This window comes from Mastigoproctus giganteus, chromosome 11 (genome assembly GCF_048544385.1).
Source record: "Mastigoproctus giganteus isolate SK-2022 chromosome 11, ASM4854438v1, whole genome shotgun sequence".
NCBI classification, from domain to species: Eukaryota; Metazoa; Arthropoda; class Arachnida; order Uropygi; family Thelyphonidae; genus Mastigoproctus; species Mastigoproctus giganteus.
The window spans coordinates 93,359,306-93,385,591 of NC_143585.1; the positions used below are offsets into that span (position 1 = coordinate 93,359,306).

At 34.7% G+C, this 26,286-nt stretch overlaps 1 protein-coding gene across 1 annotated transcript in view; it reads left to right on the forward strand.

Annotated features, from left to right (window-relative positions):
- LOC150078264 (programmed cell death protein 4-like) overlaps positions 1-26,286 on the forward strand; it is a 129,360-nt gene that overhangs the window by 86,112 nt on the left and 16,962 nt on the right. Inside the window, exons 5-6 of the mRNA XM_090385514.1 lie at positions 1,496-1,593; positions 21,979-22,093. Coding sequence (XP_090241640.1) covers positions 1,496-1,593; positions 21,979-22,093 — 213 coding nt within the window. The remainder of the gene's footprint in view (positions 1-1,495; positions 1,594-21,978; positions 22,094-26,286) is intronic.

Below are 26,286 nucleotides of genomic sequence, written 5' to 3' on the forward strand. Positions count from 1 at the left end.
CTCTCTTTTCTGTTTTTGTGTTTATTTTTATATTGATGATATGTATTATTTTTTACATTTACATATATTTTTTATATATAAGCAGACTTTATTTTACTACTTAAAAATTTTTGTTACATTTTGTCTGGTCATTGTCAACAAGAATATTTTTCGTATTTAACTCCTGAAATATCAAAAAATAAGGGCCATTATAGTTTATTCTTAATTTCTGCTTGAATGAAGGTGGCAGTTTGCACATTTTCAGAATTGCATGTTATAGTTTGCAACAATTCTTTTAACATGGTATAATAGCATGTAATTTTGTAAATCGTTATTTGATTACACATTTACTTAATTTACTTAAGTACACATTTACTAAATTTATTTTTTTAATCACAGCAAGAATATGAAATGTGTTGTATTTCAGTTTATAAAATCCTGGAGAAAATAAGTGCAAAATGTTACATGAATATTATGCACTGGAAAGTGAAAAGAATTAATTTCATTGATTAATGAATTAGCAATTAATTGGTAACCAGTTGTTTATTATTTTCACTTCTATTATTCTCAAAAAGTAAATTTGATTAGTTAAAAAAAAAAAAAAAAAAAAAAAACTTCTTCACTGGTAGTGCAATATCAGGGCAATTCATTGTGAAGGCATTCACAATATAAGATGTAACAAAAATGATGCTGTTTTACCTACTTAGGTGACTTACTATGAACTAAAATAATGTTTTGCCACTAAATTGTTTGATTAGTGAATTTTGTGTCGTCTGATATTTTCGGCCCTAAATCCTTTTTAGTATCAACATTTTGATATGACATATTGAAACTGTTTTCGTTGATATCCATTATTGGATAGCATCAGCCATGTGAAGCACAGTGAAGCATTTACTGTTTAGTTCTAATGGTTCCGAATTACTTAGTGGATCATTGTGTCTTATTGTAATTGTGACCTTTTAAGGTAATATTTGAAAGCTGAATTTATAATACTTTATTTCTGTAGGTTACCATTAGTATTTTTGGTAATTCTTTAAAGAATAACCGTGTTTTTGTCTATCTACCATATTGTCCCTAATTATTCGTCCTTCCTTGGTAGTTTTATTTTAATGCTACAGATATTGATTTATATTATACTGTTATGAGTATAATAATTTAATTATACTAATTATATATTATTCTAATTGAAGGGTTATAGTTGGCAGGATGGTAATGAGTTTAATGAACAGAATGTTAAGCAATTAAAAATCCTCAGTTTAAGAATGTTTCCCATAGGCACAATAAAATATTTATAAATTCTAAAATAGTACTTAAATTTTAAACTTATATATGTATATCTTTTCATTTTTATTTGTGTAGTTAATATTTCATACCCTATGGTCAAAACAACCCTTATTAAGAAGTTCTAAACCTCCATTCCCTTGGAAAACTTCTTAACAGGTTCCACTGTATATATGCAATCAAAACTATTATTTCCCAAATAGGTTTTAATATTTCTGTTTATTTTTGTGTGCAGGTTTTGGGCAACTTTATAGCCAGGGCTGTAGCTGATGATTGCCTTCCTCCTAAATATGTACAGAGTTATAAGGGAAGTGTGGAGTGTGAACATGCCAGGTATGAATTTAGCTCTTTTCTTGTCAGTGTGCTTTAACCCTCCATTTTTTTTCATTCTGTGCTTTCCATGCTGATCATTTATTGGTAAAATATGGCACGTCTTATTCTGGCAGTTTCGAAACTATGTATTCATTAAAATAGATTTGGTTACATTGTTGTCACCAGTTTCTTCCAGATATTTTGAGGGTACCCCCGTAGCCAGGTGGGCAGGAGCAGCAGTACATAGCACATGCTTATTGATTAGACCAGGGTTCGAACCTGTGACCATCAAATACAGAGGATGCGGAAAGGTCAGGGAATACATATCCCTGGAGCAATATGGCCTTAGTTGTTAATGCTCCTAAAAAAACAGTATATATATATATAGTGAAACTTCCCTTTAACGGACAGCCATGGGGAACGAGAATTTGTCGTTAGAGAGAAGTGTCTGCTAACAAGAAGTCTGAGGAGGAAAAAGAAAGAAAAATCGTTAAAACGTTTAATGTAAAATTAAATTAAAATATATACAGATTTTGAACAATATTTTTGTAAATATACAATTTGTGTAAATATACACAAGAGATAAAGAAAAATTGTCAAATGTTTAATGTAAAATTAAATTATACACAGATTTTGCACAATATTTTTGTAAATAATATACATACAATTGTGCTATGTATATTATGACTTTATCTTAAGAAAAATACATACAGTAATCACTTATTTTCTTCTGCACCTTCTTCCGGCTGATAATTTTGTTTTCAACATTTGTTTGGAGTGAAGAAACCATCGAAAGTCCTTCAGTATCTTCTTCAGCGGCGAAAAACATTTTTAAACGATTTGTATGAGCGCTTCTTCCATTTTCATCGGTGGTTCGCCGTTAATGTGTTCTTTGACAGAATGACCTACTTCCGTTTCTTCATCCTCATGAGGAACTTCTTGAACAATATCGATGATAATGTTGTTGATATCTAGAGCACCACTTCTGTAGTGAGGTTAGAGTCTATATCTTTGTTGCCAGGGTCACTTGTAGCTGAAGTATTGTACATTATCCATAGATGTTGAAGTTCTTGTTCTTCTTGCTGCTCCACATTGCTGTTCACACCTTCAATTTTTGCGTTTGAGAAGCCAGACTTTATAAAACAGTTCACGACAGTTTGTTTTCTAATTGTGTTTACTGAAGAGGAAATCTATTGAATTGCATCTAGGATGCTGATTTTCTTTGCAAGGTCACTCGCACATCACGTGTTACATCGTTCATGTTTGCGATGAGATGTCTTAAAACGTTTTCTGTAGTGAAGTTTAAAATTTTTTATTATCCCTTGATCCAAGGGCTGACACTGCAGTTGTGTTTGGTGGCAGAAAAACGATTTGAATGTTGGACAATTCAGTGTGCGGGTGAGATGCAGCATTATCCATGAAAAGAATAATTTTTCTGTTTTGACGAATCATGTTTTGGTTCAAGTGACTTATCCATTTGCTCATATCTCGTGTCATCCACACTTTTTTTATTAGACTTCTGGTCAACATTCAAAATATTTAACTTTATGCCCTTGAAACAACGAGGATTTTGTGGTTTTCTTATAATAAGAGGTTGTTCAGAGTCTCCCAGCATATTTGTACACAATAGTATACAGTAAAGCGTTCCTTAGAAATTTTTCTGCCCTGGCCCTTTTTGTTTTTTTGACTCATTGTTTTTTTCAGGAAGAGCTTTAAAAAACAACCTTGTTTCGTCACAGTTGTAAATATCCTTAGCTTCAAAATCACGACCTAAATCTTCCAATTTGACGGTCCACTCTGTTACAACCCCAGTATCAACAGATCCACCTTCACCACGTACAGTTTTCCAAGAAATGTTATGCCAAGTTTTGAACTTGTCTAGCCACAGAAGCTTTGAACTCATTTACTCCCATAGATTTTGCAACCTCCAAAGCCTTTTCCCTAATAATAGGCCCATTAATGGGAATTTTTTTAGCACGTGTGTGACAAAACCACTCACACGTAACATTGTCAATTTGAACCTGATCATTTCCGTGTTGCAAAAATTGTTTGAGCAGTTCATTTTTTTTTCTTTAGTATGTCGCATCAACCGGTGAAATACCACCACTTTGCTTATTGGAGGCTTGAAGTGGTGAAACCCATGTTTAGTCTCTAGAGCAAAGTTTCCGGCATCCCCCTCCCCCCATACTTCTTCAACCCATGCATGGTACTAAGTACTATAGGTTTTGATACCTTTCGTGTTTGGGGTTTGCTTAAAAAAAAAAAAAAAAAAAAAAAAAGCTTACCTGAGTCTTCCCGATTTTGAATTTTGCAGCGAGATTGCGAACACTATTTTTTTTTTTTTTTTTTGCTGATCATACACATTAATGAGTTCGACTTTATCTTTTAAAGTTAAATGTTTACGAGAAGACATTGTGGACTTCACACGACACTGAACAAAACTGAAAAGTGAAACTCAAAAGACGAAAGGCCGACCAAATTCTCTTCCCCCCCCCACACACACACCGAATTCATCAGAAGTTTTACCCGTGCCTTAAAATTCTTGAAAAAGGGTTTAGAAACGCGACGTAAACCTTGATAAAATTCAGAGAATTGAAAATAGAAAATAAACACACGATTGAGGCAATACATGGAAGAAAGGTTCCTAGACAAAGGGCCGTGAACTCGCCCGCTGTCCGTTATGGGGAGTTCAAATTAAGTGCTAATCTAAATGAAACAGTGCAGATTGCCTGTACACGTCCGTTACAGAGAATGTCCGCTAGACAGAAGCTGAAAACACGTTAAAACCAATAGAGGTGAGTTGGGGAATTTGAAAATGTCCGTTGTAGAGAGATGTCCGTTAGAGAGAGGTGTCCGTTAGGAGAAGTTTCACTGTGTGTGTGTGTGTGTGTGTGTGTAAATATATAACAGATGTTTTGAATCCAAAATGACTTCTAGAAATATAAGTATTGTTTATTAATGATAGTTGGGAAGATAAAGGGAAAGAATACATAGTCGATAGGTGGAAGAAGTATAGATATAGAAAAAGTAAAAAGCATAGTAAAACAAAAGAAATTACTATTTATATAAAATAAAAATACAGTCATCCTTTGATTTGCATGGGGAATTACATTCCTGGAAAAAATTGTGCAGTCAAAATCTGTGCAATGCGAAACCTAGTTTATATGACATAATGAGGGTTCCATGCCTGTACACAAAAATTAAATTGAAAAAAGTTGTCTTCATTCAGTAAGAAAAAAAGAAGAAAAAAATTAGAAACATATCCATAAAATTAATCTTGCTAATATGTACCTCTAGTGGTCTTAGTCACCCATGCACTATAAAAACCAAACCAACCAAATGTACCTCTAGATTTTTAATCTAAATTCATTGCTTCTTTTACAACAAAGGCGGTAGTAAGTATCCATACAGTCCCTTTTTAACTTTCTCAAGCTTTCTGTCTTATAAACACTGGTAGATAATGTATTCCAGTGGTTTATTGGTTGAAGGTAAACTTCCTCAGGTCTATAAGTAGAGCCCTGTAAGTTAATCTTTAGCTTCTCATTCTGTTCTTCCCTACTAGTGACATATGGTGCCCTTCTTTTTTTTTTTTTTTTTCTTCAGGCCCTAAAGAGCTTGAATGAATAAATAAAAAAAAAAAGAAGAAAAAAGCAGACAATGCAACTACAGGCAACCCCCATATAACATGTCACTTCTTCAACATGGTTTTGCTCTAACATGATTAACACAGCACTTATATAACACGGTTTAGAACTGTGGCAAACCTTGCATAACATGGTATTTTTGAGCTTTTGTGTGTGGGGGGAACCTTGCTATTATGTTGGGTGTAATTTTTCAACATTTCCATTCTCTTTTGTGAATCCCTGCTGTTGACTTGCTAGTTATGCAAAAAAAAATATTTGGAAATCCCCATGTTAGGGGATTCTGTGCTATTGAACTTGTGGAAAAATTTAGATTTCCAAGTTTTATTACTATTGGATAATGTTCCTGCCATCCAAAATATTTAAGTCATCCAAACGTTGAAGTAATATTCCTAATTCAACTATTAGATCAAGATATTGTGTGTCTACCTGTAAAACTCATTACATCACAAAATTGTTACGATGGATTTTGGAAAAAATTGATTCCGAATCTATTGAAGTGATGGTGGCATGGAAACATTTTTCAATTGTGGACTGTATTGGAATCATAGCTTTATCGCTCAGAGAAGTAAAACCGTCAACATTAAATGCATACTAGAAAAATGTATGGCCAGAGTCAGTTCATTCGTGAAATATGGTCAAACCGTCAGAAAATGGAATCGGTGCGATAGTAGTACTTGCTAAGTCAGTAGGAGGGGAAGGTTTTGATGATATGACTACTGAAGACTTTCAATAATTACTGGTAGAAAAAGAAGCTGGTGAAGTGGATTTGGTCGAAAAGGCATTGGAGGTAAATGAAATCAATTCCGAGGATGACAGCACAGATGAAAATTCTGAAGTTCCAAATTTTACACTAAAAAGCATATTGGAAGGCATAAACTTAGCTGAGGAATTAGAATCTTATTTTTTGAATGCAGATCCTTCAACTGAAAGGAGCATAAAGTTCAAAAGGGAGCTTCAAAAGTGCCTAGCTTCATACCATGAAATTTACAAAGATCTATCAAGCAAAAGCAAACAAACCCAGATTACTGATTTTTTAAAGAGAGTAGAAGATACACGAATGCTGCAGAAGAAAGTTCAGAAGCTGAAGATATTCTGCAAAAGAGAAAATGTTCTTATTTGATTGTGCTTAGCAACGATGAAGAGGAAGAAAATTAAATGAACGTACATTATCTGACATATATGTATCACAGTTTGTAAGATGTTTGTTTTTTTTTTTTTTCTTTAGTATGTCGCATCAACCGGTGAAATACCACCACTTTGCTTATTGGAGGCTTGAAGTGGTGAAACCCATGTTTAGTCTCTAGAGCAAAGTTTCCGGCATCCCCCTCCCCCCATACTTCTTCAACCCATGCATGGTACTAAGTACTATAGGTTTTGATACCTTTCGTGTTTGGGGTTTGCTTAAAAAAAAAAAAAAAAAAAAAAAAAAAAGCTTACCTGAGTCTTCCCGATTTTGAATTTTGCAGCGAGATTGCGAACACTATTTTTTTTTTTTTTTTTTTTTTTTTTTTTTTTGCTGATCATACACATTAATGAGTTCGACTTTATCTTTTAAAGTTAAATGTTTACGAGAAGACATTGTGGACTTCACACGACACTGAACAAAACTGAAAAGTGAAACTCAAAAGACGAAAGGCCGACCAAATTCTCTTCCCCCCCCCACACACACACCGAATTCATCAGAAGTTTTACCCGTGCCTTAAAATTCTTGAAAAAGGGTTTAGAAACGCGACGTAAACCTTGATAAAATTCAGAGAATTGAAAATAGAAAATAAACACACGATTGAGGCAATACATGGAAGAAAGGTTCCTAGACAAAGGGCCGTGAACTCGCCCGCTGTCCGTTATGGGGAGTTCAAATTAAGTGCTAATCTAAATGAAACAGTGCAGATTGCCTGTACACGTCCGTTACAGAGAATGTCCGCTAGACAGAAGCTGAAAACACGTTAAAACCAATAGAGGTGAGTTGGGGAATTTGAAAATGTCCGTTGTAGAGAGATGTCCGTTAGAGAGAGGTGTCCGTTAGGAGAAGTTTCACTGTGTGTGTGTGTGTGTGTGTGTGTGTGTGTGTGTGTGTGTGTGTGTGTGTGTGTGTGTGTGTGTAAATATATAACAGATGTTTTGAATCCAAAATGACTTCTAGAAATATAAGTATTGTTTATTAATGATAGTTGGGAAGATAAAGGGAAAGAATACATAGTCGATAGGTGGAAGAAGTATAGATATAGAAAAAGTAAAAAGCATAGTAAAACAAAAGAAATTACTATTTATATAAAATAAAAATACAGTCATCCTTTGATTTGCATGGGGAATTACATTCCTGGAAAAAATTGTGCAGTCAAAATCTGTGCAATGCGAAACCTAGTTTATATGACATAATGAGGGTTCCATGCCTGTACACAAAAATTAAATTGAAAAAAGTTGTCTTCATTCAGTAAGAAAAAAAGAAGAAAAAAATTAGAAACATATCCATAAAATTAATCTTGCTAATATGTACCTCTAGTGGTCTTAGTCACCCATGCACTATAAAAACCAAACCAACCAAATGTACCTCTAGATTTTTAATCTAAATTCATTGCTTCTTTTACAACAAAGGCGGTAGTAAGTATCCATACAGTCCCTTTTTAACTTTCTCAAGCTTTCTGTCTTATAAACACTGGTAGATAATGTATTCCAGTGGTTTATTGGTTGAAGGTAAACTTCCTCAGGTCTATAAGTAGAGCCCTGTAAGTTAATCTTTAGCTTCTCATTCTGTTCTTCCCTACTAGTGACATATGGTGCCCTTCTTTTTTTTTTTTTTTTTCTTCAGGCCCTAAAGAGCTTGAATGAATAAATAAAAAAAAAAAGAAGAAAAAAGCAGACAATGCAACTACAGGCAACCCCCATATAACATGTCACTTCTTCAACATGGTTTTGCTCTAACATGATTAACACAGCACTTATATAACACGGTTTAGAACTGTGGCAAACCTTGCATAACATGGTATTTTTGAGCTTTTGTGTGTGGGGGGAACCTTGCTATTATGTTGGGTGTAATTTTTCAACATTTCCATTCTCTTTTGTGAATCCCTGCTGTTGACTTGCTAGTTATGCAAAAAAAAATATTTGGAAATCCCCATGTTAGGGGATTCTGTGCTATTGAACTTGTGGAAAAATTTAGATTTCCAAGTTTTATTACTATTGGATAATGTTCCTGCCATCCAAAATATTTAAGTCATCCAAACGTTGAAGTAATATTCCTAATTCAACTATTAGATCAAGATATTGTGTGTCTACCTGTAAAACTCATTACATCACAAAATTGTTACGATGGATTTTGGAAAAAATTGATTCCGAATCTATTGAAGTGATGGTGGCATGGAAACATTTTTCAATTGTGGACTGTATTGGAATCATAGCTTTATCGCTCAGAGAAGTAAAACCGTCAACATTAAATGCATACTAGAAAAATGTATGGCCAGAGTCAGTTCATTCGTGAAATATGGTCAAACCGTCAGAAAATGGAATCGGTGCGATAGTAGTACTTGCTAAGTCAGTAGGAGGGGAAGGTTTTGATGATATGACTACTGAAGACTTTCAATAATTACTGGTAGAAAAAGAAGCTGGTGAAGTGGATTTGGTCGAAAAGGCATTGGAGGTAAATGAAATCAATTCCGAGGATGACAGCACAGATGAAAATTCTGAAGTTCCAAATTTTACACTAAAAAGCATATTGGAAGGCATAAACTTAGCTGAGGAATTAGAATCTTATTTTTTGAATGCAGATCCTTCAACTGAAAGGAGCATAAAGTTCAAAAGGGAGCTTCAAAAGTGCCTAGCTTCATACCATGAAATTTACAAAGATCTATCAAGCAAAAGCAAACAAACCCAGATTACTGATTTTTTAAAGAGAGTAGAAGATACACGAATGCTGCAGAAGAAAGTTCAGAAGCTGAAGATATTCTGCAAAAGAGAAAATGTTCTTATTTGATTGTGCTTAGCAACGATGAAGAGGAAGAAAATTAAATGAACGTACATTATCTGACATATATGTATCACAGTTTGTAAGATGTTTGTTCAGTTTTTACTATTTTTAATAATAATAAAGTTTCCGATAGTCATAAACTTTATTTTTGTTATCTTTTGGAATGTAACTCCCTTTTTGGGTTCTTGGTCCCATATAACACGGTTTCGCAATGCACGAGATTTTATAGGAACCTAATTGCCATGTTATACGAGCGTTACCTATATCATGCACATCAGGTCCATATGAATATGCTACACTATGACAAGAGTAGACAAGTCTGGGATTCCCAAATTTTTATCATTTTTTTTTTTCTCCCACCTATTGTGTTTACATAAGCAATCAACTCTTAAATCTTTTTCCAAGAACTTTTCACACTCAGCTTTCACCTTAACTCTCTATTGTAATATCATTATAGATAAACTTGTTTTTGTTATATGAATTAGTATTCTGAATGGTCTGTAGTTATCTTTTGCTTCCTTCACTTGTTCTGTCAAACTGATTAGTTCCCTTGTCATCCATTTTGGAATGTTCCTTTTATTTATATAAAGGTGCTTGGGGCTTCCAAGATGAATTTGAAGTTCCTCTTTAAAGTTAAAAAGGTTCAGAAGTTTCATCAAAAACTACTACTAGCTAAATGATGTTCTCAAATATGAGAACAAAGAAAATTAACAGATGTAATTAATGCAACCTTGATGGTTAGGCTTAACTTCCGCTAAAGCTTGTATTACAATTTTCATTTCAAATATGCTTGCTGGTTGCTTTTGGCCAAACAGCCAGTTTATATTAATTTTCAGATTCTAAAAGTTGGCCAGCCCTTATGTTCACACCATGAGGAGTGGTAGTGTGTGTGTGGGGGGGGGGATAAGACATAAGAATTCTTACCTGAAACTGACTCAACTGTAGACTAAAAAGGCTCATCCTTTATGGTATATTTTTCCAAACTCAGACCATTTGTACTTGGTGTGTGAGAGCAGCTGTGCTGTCTACTAGACGCTACTAAGTTAGTTTAGCATATGTAATAATAAGGTTTATAACAAATTCAGGAACTGCAAGAGTAGCCACTTGATAAAGTTAAACTCATCTGTCTAACTGATTATTGTTTGCTGACAGTCAGCTATGTTGTATTTTCTAGAGACGGAGTTTTGATTGAAGGTGATGCCTGATGCAGGAAGCTTGGAATGCCAGGAGTTTGTGTTGAAAATATTGTTGACCAAATTTGTATAAAGTAATCACTTTTTAGCAAAAGAAGTTTCCCTACATATCCAGCTAAAATTTAAACATATGTGCAGTTGTTGCATATCAATACAAAGAATTTGACTGCTCATTTTCTTTTATTGTATAAAAATATTTCATATCTTTCATTTGCTGGTAAAATATTTTTTTGAAAAGTTGACTGTATTCCAAGATATTTTGAAGTTTGTGCTTGTAAGTGTTAAGTTGTTGTTGTTGTTATTTGGTTTTTAGGAGCATTAGCAACTAAGGCCATATTGCTCCGGGGATATGCGGTGGTCATTCCCTGACCTTTCCGCATCCTCCGTATTTGGTGGTCACGGGCTCGAACCCCCGGTCCAATCAAGAAGCGTGTGCTACGACCGCTGCTCCTGCCCACCTGGCTACGGAGGCGCCGTAAGTGTTAAGAGTTGGTATTATGGTACAAGTATTAATATTACTGTACATTTTGCAAAGTGATAATTTTACTCTTATTTGCTGGTATGCCAGGTTCTGTGATTAACTTGTTGGTAGCTATTGCAAAAAGTGATATTTATAATGCATATGTAATATACTTAATAACGTATAGCAAAGAACAAGAGACTGTGGTGGTATCAATTACTAAAACAGAATTATCCTTAATGATAAAGTACTGGACTGTGTACCTATCCTCTCAAAAATAAACAGGTCATATTGTTAGAGTTAAAAAGTAATGTGTTGAGCTCTAATATTCGTATTCGTGGGCCTGGTCATTAAGTGGCTCTGACAAATACAATCTAACTTCTATATAACGAAATTGATTGTTCCCTTGAAAAAATTCGTTAAACAGAAATTTCATTATAAAGAAATATAACCTTCTCAACAGTGAAAAATACTGTAAATTCAGAAAAATAGTAAAAGATAGGAAACAAATCAGAAATAAGTGGGACTGAATAAATTTTCTAATATTTTAAAACAATTAATTTATTAATACATACATTAAGAAATGACATACATTAAGAAATGATGCGCACAATATATTAGCACACTTAAGAATTATGTCGAAAAATATTTGGTTAATTTTTGTTGTACACGGGATCCTACTGTACGCTAGAATCCTGTGTAAAAATGTTCACATTTGTTTAAACACTCAAATATATTTTCTGTTACTTTTTCTTCCCACTCAAGTCTTTGACACAGTTTCAAATGCTGGCAACATTTCTTGTTTGGAAGATTTAATATTGCTATTGCCCTCATTCCCTTTGTTGCCCTCATTTATCCAACTCATCATCGATATTGTCACTAGTTCTTTAAATATGCTCAAAAATGTTGGAGTCACTCGGATATTCAGCTACTGTGACATCGTTATCAACTCCTAAAAATTCATCAAGAACAATTTCTCCGCTGATCAAACCTAGCATTTTGGCAAAAGCTGCTTTTGCAAAACAATTCTTAATCTTTGTTTCCGTCACATCTTAAATCCCAAACTTTCACCAACTATAACAGAATCTATACATTGGTTGGTTTCTCTTTTCAGTATAATTTTTTTTCAGTATGCCCCTTCGGTAGTGCATTTTCAAATCCTTGGCACATTGGCTGCAGTTTAAATGAAGTATTCGGAGGGAAGAAAACAAGCTATGCAAGTAAGTTTTGAAATTACCAAGTGATGGTGGGCAGGGCAGTTGTTTGATAATCAATGCAATTTTACTGTTTTTTTTTTTTTTTTTTCATCATCTTTCTGTCGAAATTTAAAATCCACTTCAAAAATTTTTTTTAAAAACTGTTTATTTCCAATGGATATAGTCTTCTTCAGTTGCAACTCCACTTTCATCAGAAATAACTTTTTTGAGTAAGCCACAGCACTTTTTAAATTTGTCCAGCCAACCAGAACTGGCTTGGAATCTTTTATGCCCCAGAAAAGATGTGTACTCCATAGCCATTTTTTTTTATTAATGGTCCTGATATCGGTACGTTTTGGTCTTGAATCAACATCATCCACTTAAATTTCTACATCTTCATACAAGCCTAATTTCGCACGCTTCCAACCGAGTCCCATTTCCTCAAACAGTTTGAGAATCGAAACACAGTTTTTCAGAATGGTTACCACACTACTGGCAGGAATACCAAATTTTAAAACAATTTCTTTGTTTTTTTAATGCCCCTATCTACACTACTAATCACTTCCACTTTTTCACACTACACTCAAGGATTTTCTCTTAGATACTGCAAGGTTACTTGCACAGCAGCTAAAACAAAACTGAAATTAGGGACCGCTTGTACCTACCATATAAACAGAGAGGTGAAAGTGTGGATGACTCATTTCTTAAAAACAACAGATGAATTTCTGGGATAAAGGAAGATCATTCTCTCTTAATTCTCTAATAGGATGCTTACAATAGAAAACAGGTTGATCAGACCCAGTGTCTGCGTCAGTAGCATGCCTTAATCTTTGCCAGTGGCTGTGAACACATGGATAACAGTCGATCAGTGCAACTTCTCAGTACAGTAGTGTATAGGTTTTACTTCTTTTTAGTCATTGCTGACCCACTGCTGGGCAAAGATCTCTCCCAAAACCTTCCATCTTTTTCTATCCCGTGGTGTGGTTGGCCAGTTTCCTCCTGCAGGATTTCATGGGCACCACTAAATTTTAAAATGTTTTAGCTGTTAATTCGTGGAATTAATCCCTTAGCTCTTAAAAGCTAAAGGGATTAATTCTTAATCCTTTTAGATCTTAATTCGTGCTTTCTACAGCATCAGCTCTATTGCCTAAAGGCCAGAGGTGTAAACAATGCTTACCCGGGTCTCTCAAAATCAGTTCTTTATATGGAAATTTTCATTGTTATATGAAACTATTTTCAATGTAATGACCAAGGGGAAATTTAAAAAGTTTGCTACTTAGAAAAATTCACTATATGGAAGTTTGTTAGAGAGGGATTCGAATGTATGTTAATTAAAATTACATGGGGTAGCGTGACGATGTGCTAACGCTGCATTTGTACTGCCATCTATAGCCTAATTTGTTTCTGTATATTTTCAGTTCAACTATTGTTTTATTAGTGATGTGGTTTGCCCATGCGAGTACTAGGCTTTCTGTTTTATTATTTTTCGCTGCATAAGGACCACCGCTGTGCAAATCTATTGCATCGGTGGTCTGATTTTAGTATCATTCCATATCATTCCGTCTTTTCATGGATTTGTTTAGCATTTGAAATGCAGTGATTCCCTGACTATTATTGGCCTTGTGGTCCTTTGTTGAGATGGGGCATAATGGTCAGTCTATTTTATTTCATTTTATTAATTTTTATTTTGTCATGTAATGTGGTTAGTTTACGTTTCCACCTTAGTGAGATTTCGCATAATTCGGAAACAGGTGCCATCAAGCGGGCGCCGCTAAATTCCTTTTAATTGGCTTAATTTTCTAAATTATTTTAGGAACGTTGCTTCAACACTATCCTCTTCTTCTTTATCCCCCTCCCCCATATATTTTTCTGTTATTGTTATATTATTTTATTTGGCTAAGTTCTTTTTCACTCTACTGGTTTGCCATGCAACTGGCAGATATCCTATTTTAATTTAGATTAAAATTAGTATACGGTTGGACCATTTTCAAAGTAAAGCATTTTCTATTGGAAGAAATGACCATCTTACAAGAAGAATGACTAAACTTATGGAATGCTGTAATATCTTGAATACTTAATTATGAAGAGACTAACATTTTTATGAAATTATGGGTAATTGAAAATAATAAGACTGGTTAGTAAGATTTTGTTAACATAATAGGAAACTAACTTTTTAAACTGAATCTGGACATACAGTTTTGAAACAAAACTGTAATGGTTGGCTTTTTTAATAATATGAAAAAATAAACATTGTTTACTGAATGTAGACAAAACAGAGACATGGAGGGTGTGTGGTCTTCTATTGGAATCATTAAAACATGTTTGTGCATGTTTGTTGTCAGTTGAAATGACACCATCTGTGGTTGTGTGGATTCACTGGAAACTCACTGGACAACATTTTGTTATGTATGACAGTTTAAGCCAAAATGTCAATGTAAGTCTATAACAAAAAAGTTTAAACTTGCTTATTATCTTTACTTTGAATTTTCTGCCTTGGGAGATTAAGACAGAAAGAAATTGTGCATAGTGTGTGTGCTTCATATCATACTATGTAAACTTCACTGAATGGAAAGAGGAGCATACTGTTTGCTGTTCCCAGGTTTGTGCTGTGGATCAGCCATCTGTAAAAAGACTACTGTTTTAGTCTTACAGAAATTTCGTGTTCCGTGAGGAACAGCAAAAAAATAATTTACACCTGGATATTTTATTTTTGCTTTTTAATGATGCATGGAAAAGTCTTCCTGCTCTTATACCACCAATTAATTGGAAAGAACTTCTGTTGGGATGTTCTTTTCAGCTTATTCATCACTAATGATTAATGGAGAAGTCACTGGAGGAAACCTAGTGTAAGATCCATGATAAATTCCACAGAGTAGCAATGAACCACACCTAATTGAACTAAATGAGCTTCATGACTTAGTGAATATTTAAATTGACAAAAGCAACAGGAAGAACTTTTAGACCAAGATTGCATGGATGGCATTTGTTAACCGATGACACAAGAATTTTTTTGCATTTATAAAGAGAAATAAAAAGAAAAAAATTTACAGTATTAAGGATTCCCTTTGTGTGCCTTGATATATAAATGGACTGAGAGAACTGAGACTGGTATAGTGAACTGAAGAATGGCAGTTATTCAATAATTCATCTGAAGTAAGTTTAGAGACCATTTTATTACATAACAGAAAAAATGCCTTTGGTGTCATAGCCCAGCTTACAAGAGTACATTCCAAATACTGAAAGTTAAATATAAAGAATATTGCTGCTGGAAGTTGTAGTGATTTTAAGGCCATTGTACTTTTATCTGAATCGCACGATGGACTTAGCAAATGTTGCTCTTGCTCTTCTGGTTGTGGTGGTATAGTATACCAGTGGGATAATGTTTTCATGATTGATTAACATAAGAAAAATTTGTGCAGTGCCTCCGTAGCCAGGTGGGCAGGAGCAGCAGTGCGTAGCACACACTTCTTGATTAGACCGAGGTTCGAGCCCGTGACCACCAAATACGGAGGATGCGGAAAGGTCAGGGAATGACCACCGCATATCCCCGGAGCAATGTGGCCTTAGTTGCTAATGCTCCTAAAAACCAAATAACAAACACAAAAATTTGTTTTTAGAAAATGTAATGTCAGATATGTATTAGTGGACCCTCATTTGGCACTTTTCCATCTGAAGCTGAGCTTAATGAAAAATTTAAGATTTTGGACAAAGAATATGAAGGTTTTAACAGTTTAAAGGAAAACATTTTTTCAAAATGAAGTGATGGAAAACTCTAAGAAGGATTCTTTGGGCTGCAAATTAGAAAGCAATTACATGATAGTAGTTTTGAATAGTATGAGGGGCATTCAAAAAATAAGTTACACCTGCCGCCGCCATCTCTTGTTATAATTGTGCAACAAATGTGGCACCTGCACAGAATGGAGTTCATATCGTGCACCCCCTGGTAGGTGAGTTTCATTGATGTAGCAGTAACAGTTGTGGAGAGCAAGCATTCATAATGTCACATTAGCTAGAAGGTTACTCCAAGTTTGAGGTATGGGGAACAGTATGATTTTTGTGAGTGAAACCTCTGAGTTGTTCAGAGATTCATTGTGAAATAACGGCGGTGTATGGGGAAAATGCAATGTCGCGTCCAGCCAACATTATGATCTTTGTGAACAGCCATGAAAAACAAGAGGCCTGGAAAGTTAAACAAAGGTGTTGTTCTCATTCAGGACAATGCCAAGCCACACAATGCATGTACAACATGACACTTTCTCCAGAGTTTTGGGTGGGAGGTATGGCGGCATCCGCCGTACAGTCCTGATCTTTCCCCTTGTGACTATCAACATCTTTGGCAAGCTGAAAGAACATCTAGGAGGACAATGATTTCCAAATGATGAACAGGTGTAAACAGCAGTTCGACGGTGGCTGAATGAACAAGGAGTGGATTTCTATCATCAGGGAATCAAACGTTTAGTCACACATTCTGAGAAGTGTTTACACCAACTCGGTGACTATGTGGAAAAGTAGTGCAAGGTTATGTGCTTCTATTGCATAATGCTACATACCTAAATAAATGTCTCTTGGGCTACAGTGGTCAAGTGTAACTTATTTTTGAATTACCCTCGTATTAGTAGTGGCAAATAATGCAAGCAATCGTATACATCAATAAAGTTTATTTGGCTGCAAATGTATGCAGCCAAATAAATTTTTCACATCACCTATCCATTCCCTCTAATAATATGTCTAATCCTTCCCTGAAGTTATTCCAACTACCTGATCCACAATACCAGATGGATGCTTGTTCCAGAAATTAATTATTCTCTGGCTGAAAACAAATTTTGCACATCTATCTGTAACCATTGTTTTCCAATATAAATGTATGCACCCTTATATGTGTTTGTCTGACAAGAGTAAAGATGCCAGCAGTATTTAATTTACTTAATGCATTCAAAGTATTAAACACCTCAGTCAGGTTTCCTAATAGGCACCTAGTTTCAGATGCTGCAGTTTGCAGAACTGGTCTTTCTGGGTAAGAGTGCCCTTTTGTGTTATTGACTGACCTTTGCTCTTTTCTACAACCATTCCATCAGATTCACATCCTTCCTGAAATGACAGCTCCAGACCTGTATGCAGTACTCAAGATGCAGCGTAACTGTTGCCTCATACAACAGGAATTTTAGTGTAAAAATTACTGTATATAATTGACAAAAGCCATGAGCTGTCCTAGCAGCTTGTCTGAACTTCGTTTTGGACTATATAGTCACTCCCAGGTCATTTTTGTTCTCCATCACCTCGAGTGTGGTACTATTCAAATGGTATGTTATTCTGGGATTACCCATGTGTAGTATTTTGTTTTTATAAATATTAAACCTCAGTTGCCAGAAAAGCACATCATCCTGATTTATCTAGATCCTGTTGCAGTAATATGCTATGATTTCTCTTACTAATCATCCTTCCAACCTTTGTATCATTTAGAAACTTAGGCATTAAGCTTGATATATATGCTTTCACCTTTATGGTTATACCATTCAAGGCTTAGAATGGCATCCTGAATGAAATGTTCATCTGACATCCTAAGTGGATGTCAGATGAACTATTGAGACACGTGGCAGAGAAGAAAAGTGCATAGAATGCATATAAATTATCGGGTGATACAGAAGCCTATGGTAGATATAAATTAGTCTGTAGTCGAGTCACAAAGGAGTTTAGGCAAGCTAGGACAGATTGAGAAGTCTCTGGCAAAGAATGGAAAGAAAATCACATTGGGCCACTTGATGTTTATGGGTTAACTGTTTGATGACCCTGCTTGGGTTTTGGACAAATTGAATAGGTATTTTGCATCTACATTTGTACACGAGGAATTCTTTAGGGTAGGGATGCTAGAAGTTGATCAAACTGTAATGAGCTAAATGACTTTGTGATAACTGATAGGAAAGTCGAGGAGAAATCATTGAGGATGGACATAAAAAATAAGGCACTTGGGTGGATGGAATCTATCCAATTATATTAAGGGAGGCAAGAAAACTCTTAGCCATAATTGTGAGAGCATCCTTTGATTCAGAGGAGGTCCCTATGGAATCAAGAAGTGCAAATATATCCCCAATTCATAAAGGAGGATCAAAAGGTGATATGGGTAATTACAGACCTCTTAGTTTAACATCTGTTCCGTGGGAAATAGAATCATTGGTTAAAGAAGTAATGCAGCACAATCTGGATACATGCAATTGTACTTTAATTACAGCATGGATTTGTCAAGTGGCAGTCTTGTCTAATGAATCTAATAGGTTACTCTGATTTAGTGACCAAGAAACTGGATGCAAAAAATAATTTTGACATCATATACAGTACTTGGATTTCAGAAAGGCTTTTGATACTGTTGCACATAAGACTGCTGTACAATGGGGCAATGTGGCATTAAGGGCAAGTTACTGCTATGGATACAGGGATGATTAAATGAAGAGTCAAGAAAACAGAGTGGTTACCAATGGGCACTTCTCTTCGTGGACTAATGTTATTTGTAGAGTTACCTAGGGTTCAGTGCTGGGCCCCTTGTTGTTTTCAGTATTCATCAATGATATTGATGAAGGTATACCAGGCTGATGTCTAAGTTTTGCCAATGATACAAAAGTTGGCAGGGTAGCTAATGACAGTCATCAGAGTGAGCTACTTCAGCAAGATCTAGGAAAATTGGGTCAATGGGCTGAGAAATAGCAGTTAAAGTTTAACCTGGACGAATTCAAGGAACTGCGATAGCAGTAATCCAACAGTAACTTATAAACTGTGTGGTAACTACACTCAGGATAATGGAGAATGAAAAAGACCTGGGGATAATTGTGTAGTCAGATATGAAATTCTGTGGGCAATGTAGACATATGCTGCCATGACATCTCATTGGGTTTTGTCAATGAAATACAGAAACTTTGCTACCAGGGATAAGGAGATGATTTATCCCTTTGTATAATGCCATGGTTAGGCTGCATCTTCTGTATTTTTTTCTTCCTAGAAAAAAATATTCATGAGACTTTCTGTCCAGATAATCAACAATGCTTTTAACTTTAGAATGCCTACTTTGATTTGTTTTTTGTTTGTCCTTTTGTGGGTGTACAGAGATGCAGTATTCAAAATATCTGCAGAAATCTCTTCCTGCTAAATACCATTCTTAAAAAATTGAATTATCTCTGTCCATTCTTCAGAGAAATATTTATCTATATCAGTTTTTTTCCATTTAGTCTATGTTGATAATAACCCCCAATAACCAACAAAAATTATGTTGTTTGTGTAAGGCTTTCCTGTTTTTCTCCACTCAAGTTCTTCATTAGAAAGGTATAAAAATTTCTCAATTTTATCATCAGGAAGGCCTTTACATCTATCTTGATGGCACATCTAAATACTTCACTGTAACAGAGTATAAGCTGCTGTGATAGCAAGTGAATATAAACACTGATTTAGTTTTTCAGATCATTTTGTGTGAAGTATAAATGTATTGCAGTACAATAATTGCACCTGTAGTATAGAGTAGGAAATGGCAATAGTTGCAAAGGCTGCAACAGTGAACTGGAAGAGGACTATAAAAAAAAAAAAGGAAAAAAAAAGTTGTCTGCTGTTAACAATTGAATGGAAATGTCAGTAAACATAAAATTAGTTTTGCAGATTGTTTATATGAAGTATAAATGGATGGTAGTGCAGTAATTGAGCCAGTGGACTGGAAAAACAAATTTCATAATCAGAAACACAGATGGTCACACTGGTTGCAACATCAGACTTGGAGAAGGCTTAAAAAAAAACAACAAACACTGTCTGCTTTTAACAATTGAATATAAACATCAATTTAGTTTTTTCAGATTGTTTACATGAAGTATAAATAGATAGCATTGCAATAATGGAGCCAGTACAGTGGGAAAACAAAAAAATTTCATACTCAGAAACACCAAGTGTCATAGGTGGTGTGTAACATTGAGACTGCAAAGGGTTAACGGTTAACTGATTAATTTTCTTACTGATAGACATACCATCATTTCTTTTTTTTTTTTTCTTGCATGAAAGCACATATTCATCAACTTCTGGATGCCTGCTGTGTTTAAGCTTCTGAAACATTTGTTTAGAAACTTACTGTAGTTTTTTTTATAAGCAGTCAGCAGTGCACATTTCATTCTCAGTTCCAAACTTTCTAACATCTCTGTTTCTATGTGCTGTATTATCAACTATTTTGATATAGGTATTGCAAACATATTGCAGTCCTTTTGTTTTAAGCTTGGTTACTTGCCTGTATCTATTCATAGTTAATACTACAGCAGTAGTATATTTTTTATTTTTTGTAGTAATAAAAAAAATTGCAAGCATGTGATATTAATCCCATTTTTACTTCAGTCATTGAATTTATTGCGAAACACGCAACTTCAGAATACAGAATGTTTGAACAATAGATAGATTCAGGGGAAAGGAACTGCGAATGCTGTGTATTGATGACTGCTGACTCTGGGAGCATAAAAATAAGAACCTCTTGTGACAGTATTGCTAAAAACTTGTTAGAATGCTAATACTTTCATTTTAAATTTAATGTGAAACATTCAGAACAACTCTTAGTACTTCACATAGTTACATAAATTACTTAAAACTTGTTCATTTAAATAATTGGATTGATGAGCAATTCTAATAACATCAAAAAATTAGTATGATGCATTTTCATTACAACTCCACTAGACAGTAACATTGATTCTAGTCAAGCCTGCACTGTTGTAACATTTAATCAAAGAAGCTAAAGCATCATATGTTGGTCATAACAGCAAACTGTGTACCTGTACTGGATCTAGACAATTCAGTGACTATATACAGGGTCATTATAAAGTCCTTGTGCAGTTTTAAATTTTCATAAATTCTGTTCTATGCATGATAAAATCAATCTGTAAAAAGGGTAAGGGAAAGAATTTATTACAGTTTTACATACATTTATTCTTGAGATTGTTAATTCTCAACATGCCCACCGTTATTACACATACAAACTGAGATACGATTCTGAAGTTCTACAAATATGTTTTGCGGTTGATTTTCAGTAATACTCTGAATCACATTAGTTATCCTAGTCTGAAGATCATCTAAAGAGTGAAATTTCGTTGGATAAACAGTAGTCTTAACATGTCCCCATAGAAAAAAAAAAAAATCCAGTGAGCCAGAAATCTGGTGAACGTGGTGGCCAAGAGATTGTTCCACCTCTTCCAGCCCTTCTGTTAGGAAAATTTTCATTCAGAAAGTGACAAAGTGCACCACCTTGCTGAAACACTGTATCACCTATAAGTCCTAAATGTGTTAGTTCAAGAATAAAGTAATTCTGCAGCATTTTCAAATAACTCTTGCTATTAACAACCCATCCTTGGCCTGCCAGATCGTGGTTTATCATTGACAAAATCCATTTCTTTAAACTTTTTCATGCAGTTAGTTAAATTCCTGTGTGATGTGTCTTTATCGTAATGGGTACTAAATCTTTTTGTACTGCGATTACAGAGACTTTAACTGGTCCAACCACAGCACACAATTTACTTTCTCTCCTATTTGAAGCCATTTGGTCAAGCCTAATTCTGCAAAAAATAATAATAATAAAATTTTTTGCTGAACTACAATAAAGTAAACGAATCACTTTTAGTAAATGCTAAACTTCATTAAATTACATATCTAATGTTTTTTACAGATTGATTGATTTTGTCATGTATAGAATGAAAGTTATGAAAATTTAAAACTGCACAAAGACTTTATAATGTCCGCGTGTGTGTGTGTGGGGGAGAGTTCTCTTCTTAAGGAATTACTTAAAAGCTGCATCATGACTTAAAGGTCTATTTTGAGAAGAAAAGTGTGGCTTATGTATGAGAAAATATGATGGTATTTTTGTGCTCTGAGATGTTATTTGCATATTGTTCCCATTGCGGGAATCTTAAGATGTTTAATTTTTCCTTTCTCTTTTAATTTTCTACAGGTCTTCACTTGAACATGCTGATACTCTTTTAAATATGACACATGGACTGGTTCGTTTGGACAATGTTTGGGGTGTGGGAGGTGGAATGAGACCTGTGAAATATCTAGTAAAAAAAGTATGTCATAAATAGTTAAATTTTGAATTTTGTCTTTAGTTTGAATTGGCACATCATGTATTGTTATCATTATAAGCAAATGTGTTCTATTTTGATCTCTGTTGTGCATTGCTTTTTTTTTTTTTTTTTTTGTATTTAAAAAAAACCAAAAAAAAAACCAAGAATCTAAAATAAGGATTAGATAAGAAAATATAATTCTTGCAGTGAAATTCTTAATGCTAGTATTATGCTGTTTCCTTAAGTTGCTTCAAAATTTAACTTCCCTGTTATGCTCTTCATGTGTTTCCATGCTTCTACTTCAGACAAAATTTATGATGTTTAAAATGTGCATGCTAGAAAGTCAAATTACAACCATATTGTATGCACTTCTACACAAATGGGGGGTTCCAGGAGGATCATTGTGTCCCAGTTTGCCTTGCTAAGGTTTTTGAGTTTACATTTCATTCTTCTCTTTCCACAGGATTTTATTTATCATTATTATTTTTATTTTATAGTTTTTTGTTCTTCTTTCTGGTCTCTTTCGGGTCGGCTGTGATGTATACTTATATCGTTTACGTGTACATCATAACAGAAACAGAGACCTGGCCTATTGCTGTGGCTCCAATGATTTTTGCTGCCGACCCTATGACGAAGTAGTTAAAGTCCTAGGACCCACAGCGTTAGGTGCTTACAATAATTATTAATTGCATTTTATTTTTATTTCAGGTAAATTGATTTTTTATTTACAGGTTCTCCCTATTTTTCCATGGTTATTACACCTGATAGCTCAACTCCCCTACCATATACACAAATTCTACTATTGCTAATATTGGGGAGGTGCCTCCATAGCCAGGTGGGAAGGAGCAGCAGCGCATAGCACACGCTTCTTGATTAGACCCAGGTTCGAGCCCGTCACCACCAAATACGGAGGATGCGGAAAGGTCAGGGAATGACCATCCCATATCCCGGAGCAATATGGCCTTAGTTGTTAATGCTCCAAATAACAAACACGCCCACTTAGATGCTAATATTGCTACTATTAAATGCTAATATGCTGTTTTCTGACCCTTTTTATAGATGCCGTCAGTAGGGAAGTAGGTACCATAAGCAAATGACCTTGATGACCTAGTGATAAGAATTATCTGCAGTATGTGTGATTCTTGCTGATGCAAAAAGTTTTAAAGTGAATTTAGGGCCTGAGCTTCATGCTACAGGAACTATAAAACAATTATGCAATTAGGGCATAGCTTCGATCTGTATATTAGCATTGAGGCTAATTTTGTTACTAAGTGCATCAGTGGTAAGTATGGTACTTAATGACACTGATAATAAACTTAGATAAACAAAAATTCTGGCAATGGATTTATGCTTCAAAGAGGCTATCTTTATATAATTTCAGTGTAGCTTAAGTGGGCTGTTCACTACAAGAATGGCAGTTTTAATATCAATGAGGATGTAGTGGCGTTGGCTCTGTGTAAAATCTCATAGTATTTTAATTGTTGCTGGTGTTGACTAACTGACTTGAATATCCTTTCTTCTGATGTGCCAAGAAGAAAATAGGTAGCTATTTAGGGTTATGTAAGAGGTTTAGGTATTTTTTGAGAGGCTTGCTCTGCTAGGCTGTTACTGCTTGGATTGGAAAATTCGTAGCATTAGATGTGGTGATGGCCGCTGTTAAAGTTTGAATTGGATAGTAGAGTTTGGAAGCATTGTCAGGACATTGACTGGCTATTGGTCTCCTGGTAGTTTTTACATATTGGCAATTATGAAGGTCTTACCTTTAGTGACATCACTAATGAGACTCAATTTGTGGTGGTTCTACTTCTTGAATATCATATCTGACATGTGGCCTTCTCAAGGTTAAGAGCTAGCTAGAAGTTGACAAATCCTCTAATTTTGAAATCAGTGATTGCTGGAGCAATCGGTAAGAAGTCTGACAAAAAAAAGTGCTAAGAATGTTTATTACAAAAGTGGTATAGGTAGAGTGCTAAGATGATGAATGAGCAAAGGGGAGGCAAGTCACCACACAACTGATTCAAACTGCTGTAATGAGGAGAGAATATTGAGGTTCATATGTATGAAAGGTCTCTGTTGCAGTCATAACGGAGAAAACAGCAGGAAACCTCCAAATGTTAAATACTGCATTTGGTAATAGTAGTAGTAGTAGTAGTAGTAGTGGCATGTGATGCAAGAAAGCAAATGTATGAGCTTATGCAGCATCAGCAAAAAAAAAAAAAAAAAAATCACACCATTCCCTCCAAATGCCTGTCCAGTTCCTCCTTAAATTTATTCAACCTATCAACTTCCACAACGACAGATGGAAGTTTGTTCCAGAAATTAACCACCTGCTGGCTAAAGGAAAATTTCCGCACATCTATTCTACATCTGTGTCTTTTCTTAATTTGAATTTATGCCCCCTTAGATTTGTAATCTGAACAAGTGGAAGGATCCCATCAGAATTCAGCGTGCTCAACCCATTCAAGGCCATTTAATGCTTGTTTAAGTAAAGCGAATCAGTGAATGGAATGTCTCTATAATGGCCACAAATCTGTTGAAGATGCAATCATTTCTAACAATGTGTGAAAAAAATTCATTCTGATTGGCTGTCTGAGAAATTTCTGATGAATAAGGAATCTCCTTTGTATATGACCCTTTGGTCAGATACAGATCAGGTGATTTTGACTGAAAATATTTGACATGTTAAGTCATTAGCCTTTTAAATTTAAGCAATTTAAAACTTTTTTTGCCTTAAAAGCATTCCTGTGGCATTCCATCCTTTATATTTGCCTGATTTTGCCCCAAATTGTTCTTTTTATCCGTCTCCAAACTCAAAATTAAGATATAGAATGTGACAGTGGAAAGCAATTGGTTCAAACTTTAAGATTTCAAGTAATCTTTCTAGAAGTGGCAGGAATGTGGGAACACTTTCATATTATGGGGCAGGTGTTTGTACCCCAAATTGTTTTTGTAGAAAATTGATCTTAACTTTTTGATCAAACTTATAAAGGTCTTTTGGAGGAAAATGATATTGGCATGTGTGTTTTTTTTTTTTGTTTTTTTTTAGGGCTAGAATGTCTAATAGGTATCTTTTTTTTGGAGCATATTGGCCTGTGATCTTAAGTGAAAGAAGCAAAATACTTGTATTTGTGCTAGTTTAAATAAGCATTAGAATTAGTAGTGACATATGATGCAAGAGAGCAAGTTTATACATCAGCAAAAAAAAAAAAAAATTTCGATTTTACTTATTTATTCCTTCCAACAGTTTGTCTAGTTCTTCCTTGAATTTATTTAAGCTATCGACTTCCACAACAACAGATGGAAATTCATTCCGACAATCAACCACTTGCTGGCTAATGCTCCCATAAGTTAAATTGTTTAGTTTTGACTTGCTTATATCAGTTTATGTCTAACCTATGGAGGTTACTGATAAGGTACAAGACTATAGCCTAACAGTTCCAATATTTGCATTATTGTAGAACATATTCTTTGTGATGATTTAGGTGAAACAGCCATATGATAAAAGGAATGAATAATCAGAAAGAGATGAGAAATACTTGCTTTGTTTTAATTCTTTTGTGTTTATAAGAGTGTAATACATTAGATATTTATATTCAGTAATTTCTGAATATTGATGAATTAAGTAATTACTTTGTTATTGAATATATCATTTAAATATGATATAAACAACTGATATTCAAGTTAGTTGTTTACTTCATGTTTCAATGATGTAAGTGATTCTTTGCTCCTGTCTGTTTTCATTTTCTACGGTCTGCACAGAATTTGTCTTGTAGTGAGTTCACTGTGACTCGTGCTATTTCAATTTGGAAATTATGCTTGCTGGAACAGTGTGTTTTGGTTTGAGTTGTCTTAAACAGCATGCAAAATTTAGTTGACTCTGCTCAATCATTTTTTGCTTCTACCACATACAAAAGCCTGAATGTGATGCTACTTTGTTCAGTTGATTGTGGATTGACTGCGAATAATGTCAGCTTCTGAACATACTTTGCATGTTTGATATTCAATATCCCATATCCACCAGATTTTTTAATTCACTTCTGTAAACTTTTTGACTTTATCTAACAATACAATGTATGCATTGTATTGTTTTGTTCTGCTTATAGTATCTAGAATTTTGCTATCAGAGACAGAGGTGATTATCCCTTTGTATAAGGCAATGGTCAGGCCACACCTTGGAGGCCTCATTTTAGGAAGGA